Source organism: Zeugodacus cucurbitae, chromosome Y, assembly GCF_028554725.1.
Source record: "Zeugodacus cucurbitae isolate PBARC_wt_2022May chromosome Y, idZeuCucr1.2, whole genome shotgun sequence".
NCBI lineage: Eukaryota > Metazoa > Arthropoda > Insecta > Diptera > Tephritidae > Zeugodacus > Zeugodacus cucurbitae.
The window spans coordinates 8,534,852-8,546,236 of NC_071673.1; the positions used below are offsets into that span (position 1 = coordinate 8,534,852).

Consider the following 11,385-nt stretch of genomic DNA (forward strand, 5'->3'; position numbering starts at 1 on the left):
TTAAATTTCCATCGATGTTTCCGACAATAGCATCTCGTAAGTGAATATATTCTTCTGATCGTAATTTCTGCTGGTTGTATCGAATGAATCGCAAGCGTTCGCTTTCGGTGTTAGCATACATATCCACAATGTATTGATGGAATAGCTGACGATATCGAAGAATATAGTTATCCTGATTATTCCTAATCATTAATCGGCGTGCGTAGTAGTTCATTAAACTTACTTTTTTATCTCTTGTATTACCTAAACAGAATAATAAAGAAATTAAATAAGAAATTAAAAGCAATACATACATATATAAGAAATTAAATAGTTAATTGTCAAATTTACCAGTATTTGGATCACACTGTTTGATGTTAAGGTGATATTCATCCTGTCCTTGCCAAAATATTAATGGATATTGGAGTGCGTCTTATGAACAGTGCAGATCCGAAATCGTACTAATAGTGTTGTCCCGCCGTGTAATTTTTATAGCTCTACTAGCTGACCCGGCGAACTTTGTTCCGCCTTAATGGCAATAAATAAGCAGTTTTTTTATTTTATTCGAAAAAATACAAAATAAAATTAAATAACTACATTAATCATTCATTATTATTTCTGTATTTTAGTACATAGGTTGCTCTTCACTTAAGCACCTTGTGATACACGACATTTTTATACTCTCGCAACCTGTTGCACAGAGTATCATAGTTTTGTTCACATAACGGTTGTTTGTGTCACAAAGAAATATAAGAGTTAGATATGGGGTTATATATACATAAATGATCAGGATGACGAGTAGATTTGAAATCCGGATGTCTGTCCGTCCGTCTGTCCGTCTGTCCGTGCAAGCGATAACTTGAGTAAAAATTAAGATATCTTAATGAAACTTGGAACACATGTTCCTTGGCACCCTGAGGAGGTTGCTTTCGAAAATGGCCAAAATCGGTCCACTGCCACGCCCACAAAATGGAGGAAACCGAAAACCTATACAGTGTCATAACTAAGCCATAAATAAAGTTATGAAAATGAAATTTGGAACATAGGATCCCATTAGGGAGGGGCACATTTGGATGTAATTTTTTTGGAAAAGTGGGCGTGACCCCGCCCTCAAATAAGTTTTTTGTATATAACTCGCAAACCAATAAAGCTATATAAGCCAAACTTTCTGCAGTCGTTTCTTTTAGCCATTTCCTTATACAGTCCTAAAATGAAAGAAATCGGATAATAACCACGCCCACCTCCCATACAAAGGTTAGGTTGAAAATTACGAAAAGTGGGTTAACTCCCTAACGAAAAACGTCAGAAACACCAAATTTTACATAAGAAATGGCAGAAGAAAGCTGCACTGAGATTTTTTTACAAAATGGAAAATGGGCGTGGCGTCGCCCACTTATGGGTCAAAAACCATATCTCAAGAACTATTCGACCGATTTCAATGAAATTCGGTATATAACACTTTCTTGACACCCTGATGACACGGGTGGAATATGGGCGAAATCGGTTCACAACTACGTCTACTTCCCATATAACCCAATTTTGAATTCCATCTGATTCGTTCACTTTATAATGTATTCATAAGGAACCAATGAAGCTAGCGGAATAAAACTTTACACAAATACTGTATTTGAGCTGTGACATCACTTGTGGAAAAATTGTCAAAATCGGACCATGACTTTTCAAGGCCCCTGATATCAAACATGAAGAACTCAGTGCTAAGGTTAATTTTTCACCGAAAATATAGGTAAATCCCTCAGATATTTTAATGTAATTCATTCCCTCTGAATTTTTTTCTTATAACAGTTTCTCTCTGTACCTGAAATGGTAAAAATCGGGTCATAACTTCCCCCAGATCCTATATACCTAATTATAAGTAATATTAAATTAAGTGATCGTATAGTCTTCGATACATTGTATCTTGGTGGTGAAAACGAGTGAAATCGGTTTAGGAATTACCTCAGTCCCCATATACTATTTATGATGATTTTCGTTATTCTATTGAACTTTATGCCGAATATATGGGTCGAATTGTGTTGTCTTTATAAAATTACATTAATAAATTGCGAGAGTATAAAATGTTCGGTTACACCCGAACTTAGCCCTTCCTTACTTGTTTGTTTTATTATCAGGCGCAAAAACAAACAACGCAGATGGTCTTCCGACCCGTGAACATGCCACGTATAATTGACCATGGGAAAAACATGAATGTTCTAGATTTAAACCACAAACTTTTAAGTATTGGCCTTGTGATTTGTTGATTGAAATTGAAGTCTTTTAAATTCAAACGGCATATCGGTTGGGATCATCGGGATCCTCGGAATGAGAACTTCCTCACCTTTGAATTTTCCTATCATTATCGTAGCGTAAATTACATTGTTCATCAATTTACTAACCACCAAACGCGTACCGTTGCACAGTTTTGGTTGGTTTATGTTTCGAAGCATGATTACTACGGAGCCAACCTTTAGGCGTAAATTGTGCGGTGGTAAGCCAGGCACGTCCAAAGAGTTTAAAAATTCAATTGGATAGTTGGTGGCTTCATCTTCATTTGTGACGCAGTCAATAGATTTGAATGATTGCATTGTTCCAATGATCTTATTTTGAATTATGTAGTTCAGGTCATCTACATCTTTATTCTTAGCCGCTAAAATTGCTCGCTCACTCAACCATTCATTATTTTTGTAGTTAGAAATAATATTTGGAAATACATTGTTGATAAGTTCGTCTTTTGATGAGACAAAATTACAGAAATTATTTGGAAATGATATTAATCCGCTCGATTCATCGACAGGTACTTGACCATTACCGATAGTCAGCAATTGCTCCGAGAAATCTTCAGCAGATGTATCATTAAGCAATGTAACTCTCATGTTTGTTGTCAGCTGCAGTTTCTTCACATAGCGCCATAGATTTGACGATTTGAGGCAAGCGTTTATTTCGTCGGCAGCCGTAGATCTTGGAATTAGTGGCAGTATTTGGCGGAAATCGCCAGACAGTAAAATCATTGCTCCTCCAAAACATCGCGAGTCATTGCGTAAATCTTTTAATGTTCGGTTAAGTGCTTCTAATGCACGTTTATGCGCCATTGTGCATTCGTCCCAGACGATGATTTTCGATGTCGCTAAAACTTTGGCCATTGCTGAGTGTTTTGCCATATTACACATTGGTTCTTCAATAGTTTGAAGATTTAACGGTAATTTGAATGCTGAATGAGCCGTACGGCATCCTTCTAACAATGTGGCTGCTATTCCAGAAGAAGCAACTGCAACCGCTATGTTGGATCTCGCCCGAACAGTTGCTAAAACTAATGACATAAGGAATGTCTTGCCAGTTCCACCAGGGGCATCTAGGAAATATAAACCACCATTTTCATCAGCGATTGCCTTCATTAAAGTATCATAAACTTTCTTTTGTTGGTAATTCAACAGGGGTACATTCCTTTGAACTACTAAATCTAATTCCTGGTGATCATATTCACGTTCCCGTTCCAATTCTCGATTAAATGCGTCATTCATTTCACGATTTGGCGCTGGCATTCCTAACCTGATTAATAAATTACCGCACATGAGGTAACACATATCTTCGATCAAGAGTAAAGCACGATTATGTATCTCCTCATTCATCTCAATATCGTGATTTCTGGAACTGACACGACTTTCATGTAACATATCTTCTGACATACTATCCTTGTATTTGTGCCACAGGTTACATGGGTTTGATGGAAAACATGTCGAAATTATGATAGCGAATAATGTGCGTATCTGACTTGGAGATGCAGAGATAATGGCTTCAGCGATTGTCGTATCCCAATGGGTATCGTTTTCTAATAAGTTCAATTCTTCACATGCAGCACGATATGTTGGGAATATTACACCATTAACAGTTCGTAGTGTCTCAAATGAAGTTGGCCCACGCACATTTACCAGCAACAACCGCAAATAGAAACATTCATCATTCTTTGGATGAACTGTATACATACGACCAAGAGCATCAGTAGAACGCACATCTGGATACCCAGAAACCGCATCACCTTGCTTCCGTCTTTGAAAATTCTTGGATGAAGCATTCCAAGTATAATAACGTGGCATCTCCGAGTAAATCAAAGTTCGTGCAAACTGATCGCTTTGGCAGATTGCAAAAAAAACTGGTCAATGTAGTTGCTGGAGGTGTTTCAGCACGTTGCGTAGCATTCGAAGCCGTGAAATATACTCGTTGACCATTCTCTAGATGCACCGCCAAATGTATAACAGTAGGATGACGTTCGTGAATGGGAAATGCGAATATACGCCAAATCGCTTCATTACAGTTCACATAACGACCAACTTGATAGCGTGAAATTTCATCGTTGGTATTCGAGGATTGCAATCCAAAAACCGCCATATCACTGCCTTTCGTTCAATGTGTCTTGAACGTTTTAGAAATAAGTGGCGAATATGGAACAATCCAACTGTTGTCGACAACGAAATCCATTCTTTTCACTTTCGTTGTGACAGTTCGACCGTTGTCATCTGGTGATCGACGCCGATACAGCGGATACCCATCGTTGCCAGTGACAGTCTCCGCCGTTAATTTCCGTGGATATCGTTTAGAGCACTTTCCATCGACCATGCAAGGTGATTGGGGGTTGATGGCACCACACGGTCCATGAATCATATTAGTAGTAACAACATCATGTAGGTCTGGATCGACTTCATGATCAGGAATCTCGGCACATATGATATCATCTATTTGGTCAGGCTGAATTCTTTCCACTAACCAAATAAGAATGTGTGCGTGCGGCAGGCCTCGCTTTTGCCATTCGATTGAATACATCCAGCATCGAGTATCTCCAAAGACGCGTTGTTTAACAATAAAGTTCATCAGGGACCGAATTTTTTGCCTGAATATACGTGCTGTGATGTCGTGTCTATCATTTGATGTTTGTCCGGGAAGCAGCAATTGAGTAATTTCTATCAATTTTGGATTACAGGTAAAAGTAATAAAGAGATCGGGCCGGCCGTAATGACGAACATATGTCATTGCATCTTGTGCATATTCATGCATATGACGTGGGCTACCAATGTACGTCGCCGGCAGAATAGTTAATCGACCAATATTAGCTGCATTTCCTTCAGTACTAACTGCATCACGTAAATGGATGTACTCCTCAGAACGCAGTTTGGCTTGGTTCAACCTAATAAATGTTAAACGTTCCGTTTCTATTTTTACATACATGTCAACGCAATACTGCTGAAACAATCGACGAAATCGCAGCAAATAGTTGTCAGCATTTTGACGAATCATCAAACGATATGCATAATAATTCATTGAGCTTTCTTTGTAGTTTCTTCACCTGAAATTAAAAATTTGATAATTAACCATTTCAAAGGCAAATAATACAGACATTAACCATTATTAAGATACTGATACTTTACCATTCAATGGATTTATCATTTTAATATTAAAATAATATCCATCTTCTCCTTGCCAAAACATCAGTGGGTATTGCAATGCGTCATATGATCGATGAGTTTCCGATATTTGTTGCAGTTGCCCAGTATCGCGACGTGTAAGCACAATATCGCGTTTTTCCAATTGTTCACCAACAATCAGGATGGCAACTTCGTCTACTGTTGGAGCATTAAATGTGCGTTCCTGTGTTCCAGATGGTCGTTTATCTGCTTTGATGACAACTTTATAGTCATCATTTGGCATGCGCTCTAAAGCACTCTTAAACAACCTGACCAACGCATGATGTTCATGAAGCAGACACTGCAAGTCTTGAAGAATTGCTCGCTTCATTCCTGCATTGATCCCTAGGTGTCGATCAAGTTGTTCTTCCATGTTGCCCATGAAATATATTTGTAAAAATTTATTCTGTGTATCTTCGAAAGGTAGTAATGTTCCAATTCGACGGTGAATCTGTCCTTGTATCTACAAAATAAAAACCAGACAGTATTAACTGGGTTATAAACACTTTTTCTGTAGGAGAGTAGTATAATACATACCAATAGATAAACTAAGTTATTCTTTAACTACATTCTATGTAAGTACAAAAATAAATACCTTAAATGTCGGATTAAAACCTCCTTCTTCGATAATGTCTGCCCCAAATGACGTCATTTGGAAACAACTATTGTATTTTCGAGTATTTGCAAGAAAGTAGCGTGATTCTTGTGTTTCGCCGCAAAGCAATGAATACAATGGCTCATGTGGCGGAGTCAACACTGGCAATTTCACTTTACCATTAACGCAGCATAATCCAGGCGTTTCTCCGGAAAACTTTAATGCACCACAATACTCGCAAACAACGTCCATTTGCCCAATGCAAACGCTAGGATGCAAGCTGTAATCATTGCTGCAATCGTATCGAAACGCAGCTCGATTCAAATCAGCTAAATATCTTGTTCTGTGTCGCAAATTATCTATTTGTTGAATTCTGTTGTTCGCTCGACGATTCTGCATTGCCAACCGAGCTGTTTCACGGGCTGCTTCACTTTGCTCTCGTGATTGAGAAGCACGAAGTCGAGCCATACTATTGCGGCGCTGTTCACGTGCAATTTCTTGTTCTTCTTCAGTCCTTTCATTTGCAGTATTTTGTATTCTTCTTGCATTACGGCTTTGTCGGGAAAGATTCGATCGTCTTGGTCGCGGCATTATTAATTAAACTTCACTTCACTTCAATCCACTTGTTAATTATTTATTTAATAGAAATAGTTTTAATATTGATTTCTTACAAATATCAAATTGTCATCCATACGTCATTACATAGCTGTCATTTTACGTCAATTACATAGCTGTCATTTGCGTTTTGTTATTCCAAGTCTGATTCTTTTTTGTTATACCACGTTTTATAGTGACTAACGTTTCATGTCAAGTCACAGAGGAACGCTGTCGAACGGGATAAAAAGTATCCTATGTCCGTCTCCTGGCTCTAAGCTACCTCCCTACCAAATTTCAGCCAAATCTGTTCTGCCGTTCTTGAGTTATAAGTGGTGTAACTAGCACGACTTTCTTTTATATATATAGATGATTAATGTAGTTATTTAATTTTATTTTGTATTTTTTCGAATAAAATAAAAAAAAACTGCTTATTTATTGCCATTAAGGCGGAACAAAGTTCGCCGGGTCAGCTAGTATATATGTATATATAAATGAAGGCCATTTTTCGTTGTGACTTTATAACTGAAGAACGGGGTCACCTATCCAAACCAAATTTTTAGGCTTTGTTTGGACTATTCAGTAGATGGTTTGTGTTTTGAAATTTTAAGAATCGGATACCAGGGTCTCGAGAAATATGCCAAAACTTGGACCCGGGTAACCCTAGGATGTGTTTGTACAATATGGGTAGCAAATGGAAGCTGATTTCTATAGTATAGAGTATTTTTAATGCCGCTCCGTGACTAGGGTTTCGAAATATCGGCCAAAATGTTTCAAAAATTTTACCCACATATGTTACATTTTTTTTATTTAACTCGTACCTACTTGGAAAGCTGAAAAGTGCTCAATGTATGGTGGAATTATTTTTAACACACCAAAAACCCATTTGTTTGGTCAGATTCATCCCACTTAGCCAGCGGATTATACGTTTTCATATTAACATACATACTTCAATAATAGTTTAATCATTTACTAAACGATTTGTTACCTACTTAGCTACGCTCTTTCGCTCTCAAAATTTATGAACTTCCATCTTAACAGCAATGAACTTCCAAATTTATGAACTTCCACCTACAAACTTACTTGCATTATATTTATATCAACATGTAGGTATGTATGTAGCAGGCAGATCGACAAACAAAGTAGTCTTTAAAAAGACATCGAACTATATTACGGTGCATTTATTTTGCAGAGAGAAATACATGAATATTTTTTTTTTTGTAGGTATATAGATCTTTGACTCTTAGCATTAAGAAAATTCAAATTAGGAGAATATATGACATTGGAGTGTAAACATTGCTGGAGCGTCTTCTTTGGCCCCATACGTTCAGTAGTGTCCGGAATTACCGCGGTGCAAAATTATTAGTTATTATATTTTTTTTTAATAATTATTGAAGTTCGTGTGAATTTGTGAAAAAAATAAATATAACGCAAAGCGAATTTCCGAGCAAAAAACGGTAAGTTTTGAACTGTTGAAGTGAATTACACGAATGTATGTGTTTCCTTATTTGAAAAAAAACATATGTAATGTAGGCATTTTTTTTAAATTTAATTTATTCTTTTTTAATTGAAAGAAAAATGCAACGACCCACACGAAGAAATATAGGTCGGCGAACGTGTCATGCAAATGCTACGGCATTACAAAGGCGATCACTGACTCCAGATGAACGAGCACAAGCTAATGCAACGCAGCGTGAACGTAATGCAGGAAATAGATCTGTTGTACCTGAAATTATGCGTGCTGCTTTTAATTACAACAGTCAGATTAATTACAGTATGTACGGATATATTGGAATAATGCACGCAATATGTCCACATTGTGATGCGGCTAAATTTCCAGGTGAAACGCCCGTCATGTGTTGTGCTAATGGCAAAGTAAGATTCCCACCATTAGAAACTCCACCCGAACCATAGTCTTCATTAATTTTTGGGACTTCTGAAAATTCGAAGCACTTTTTAAGTCATATTCAACAATACAATTCGGCATTTCAAATGACTTCTTTTGGTGCTACTAACATTATTATACTCTCGCAACCTGTTGCACAGAGTATCATAGTTTTGTTCACATAACGGTTGTTTGTGTCACCAAGAAATATAAGAGTTAGATATGGGGTTATATATACATAAATGATCAGGATGACGAGTAGATTTGAAATCCGGATGTCTGTCCGTCCGTCTGTCCGTGCAAGCGATAACTTGAGTAAAAATTAAGATATCTTAATGAAACTTGGAACACATGTTCCTTGGCACCCTGAGGAGGTTGCTTTCGAAAATGGCCAAAATCGGTCCACTGCCACGCCCACAAAATGGAGGAAACCGAAAACCTATACAGTGTCATAACTAAGCCATAAATAAAGTTATGAAAATGAAATTTGGAACATAGGGTCCCATTAGGGAGGGGCACATTTGGATGTAATTTTTTTGGAAAAGTGGGCGTGACCCCGCCCTCAAATAAGTTTTTTTGTATATAACTCGCAAACCAATAAAGCTATATAAGCCAAACTTTCTGCAGTCGTTTCTTTTAGCCATTTCCTTATACAGTCCAAAATCGAAAGAAATCGGATAATAACCACGCCCACCTCCCATACAAAAGTTAGGTTGAAAATTACGAAAAGTGGGTTAACTCCCTAACGAAAAACGTCAGAAACACCAAATTTTACATAAGAAATGGCAGAAGAAAGCTGCACTGAGATTTTTTTACAAAATGGAAAATGGGCGTGGCGTCGCCCACTTATGGGTCAAAAACCGTATCTCAAGAACTATTCGACCGATTTCAATGAAATTCGGTATATAACACTTTCTTGACACCCTGATGACACGGGTGGAATATGGGCGAAATCGGTTCACAACTACGTCTACTTCCCATATAACCCAATTTTGAATTCCATCTGATTCGTTCACTTTATAATGTATTCATAAGGAACCAATGAAGCTAGCGGAATAAAACTTTACACAAATACTGTATTTGAGCTGTGACATCACTTGTGGAAAACTTGTCAAAATCGGACCATGACTTTTCAAGGCCCCTGATATCAAACATGAAGAACTCAGTGCCTAAGGTTAATTTTTCACCGAAAATATAGGTAAATCCCTCAGATATTTTAATGTAATTCATTCCCTCTGAATTTTTTTCTTATAACAGTTTCTCTCTGTACCTGAAATGGTAAACATCGGGTCATAACTTCCCCCAGATCCTATATACCTAATTATAAGTAATATTGAATTAAGTGATCGTATAGTCTTCGATACATTGTATCTTGGTGGTGAAAACGAGTGAAATCGGTTTAGGAATTACCTCAGTCCCCATATACTATTTATGATGATTTTCGTTATTCTATTGAACTTTATGCCGAATATATGGGTCGAATTGTGTTGTCTTTATAAAATTACATCAATAAATTGCGAGAGTATAAAATGTTCGGTTACACCCGAACTTAGCCCTTCCTTACTTGTTAGAGATAATTTTATGCCGACGTTTAAGGTAAATACTTAAACAGGATTGTCCCAATCACTATATAGTGTTAAAAATTTAAAAATTATTATACAACATAAGTATACCTAAAATTGCATTCATGTTGCAGATTCAGGGCCAAATTTATCATCAGCTGGTTCTTTATTGCCATACCCCGACGCTGATTATCAATTTTTGCAAATTTATTTTATTGGTGATGAAAATCGTGAATTGAATCAACGTTGTACAATTGCTTTGAATACAAGGCGAGAAATTATTTGTGAGCTACAAAGGTTTTTCCATCAGCATAACGCATTAGTTCAATTGTTCAAAATTGCTCTCGATCGTATGCCCTCTGATCATCACAAAATCGTAATAAGGGCTGATAGAACACCTTTTGGAGAGCATGAAAGGCGATTCAATGCACCGACAATTGATGAGGTTGCAATTGTAATTCGTAGTGATCAGTTTCAATCGCGTGATATTATACTTCATCGTAGAAATTACCAATTGCAACGTGTTTCGGAACGTCATCGGAGTTACTACGCATTACAATACCCAATATTGCATTGGAAAGGTGACAATGGCTATAATATAAATATACCAATGATTGATCCACGAACAGGTAAATAATATTTTCAGTGTGTTGACATTTCATCATTTGTAGAAATTTCTTAAGTCACATTTTCCACTTATTTTAAGAAAATGTACAACGAAGCTTTGATAATAATTGAAGATATGTGTCTACGGATTTCAAATAAAACATTAGTACAATTGGGTATGACCGCAGCAAATCGTGACATGCATGATCTGTTTGATCGTGAATAGCAACGTGAGCAGGTTTGCGTTTATTTGTATAATCGAATATAACCAAAATGAATATTCAGCAAAAACATGTCTATGACACAATCATGCAAGCCATTTCCAATAATGCAGGTGGGTTATATTTCTTGGAGGTAAACGTTCGTTATATCACTGATTTTAGCCACTATTCGATCGGAACAGAAAATTGCATTGGCATTTGCATCTTCGGGAATTGCTGCTACATTATTAGAAGGTGGTCGGACAGCACACTCTGCATTAAAATTGCCATTGAATGTACAGGTAATTGAAACTCCAACTTGCAATATTTCAAGAAATTCTGCTATGGCAAAAGTTCTGCGGTTAACGTCAATTACTTTATGGGATGAGTGTACAATGACGAATAAAAAATTACTCTTTAATAAATAATGTTTTTTCAATTGCTAAGAATACTGATTACATAATTGTTCTAGGCGATTTCAATTTACCGTGTGTATCTTGGAAATCTGTTGACG

The 11,385-nt window shown here is 36.9% G+C and overlaps 2 protein-coding genes across 2 annotated transcripts; both read right to left on the bottom strand.

Moving 5' to 3' along the window:
• LOC128923494 (ATP-dependent DNA helicase pif1-like) lies at nt 1-3,659 on the bottom strand. The gene is made up of 3 exons (XM_054235752.1): nt 2,373-3,659; nt 224-243; nt 1-145 (listed from the first exon to the last, which is right to left on the bottom strand). The coding sequence occupies exons 1-3, from the start codon at nt 3,657-3,659 to the stop codon at nt 1-3; spliced, it is 1,452 nt and encodes a 483-aa protein (XP_054091727.1).
• Nucleotides 3,656-4,941, bottom strand: LOC128923542 (uncharacterized). Its single transcript, XM_054235810.1, has one exon. The coding sequence runs from the start codon at nt 4,837-4,839 to the stop codon at nt 4,375-4,377; it is 465 nt and encodes a 154-aa protein (XP_054091785.1). The 5' UTR covers nt 4,840-4,941; the 3' UTR covers nt 3,656-4,374.
• Between the last annotated feature and the right edge of the window lie 6,444 nt (nt 4,942-11,385).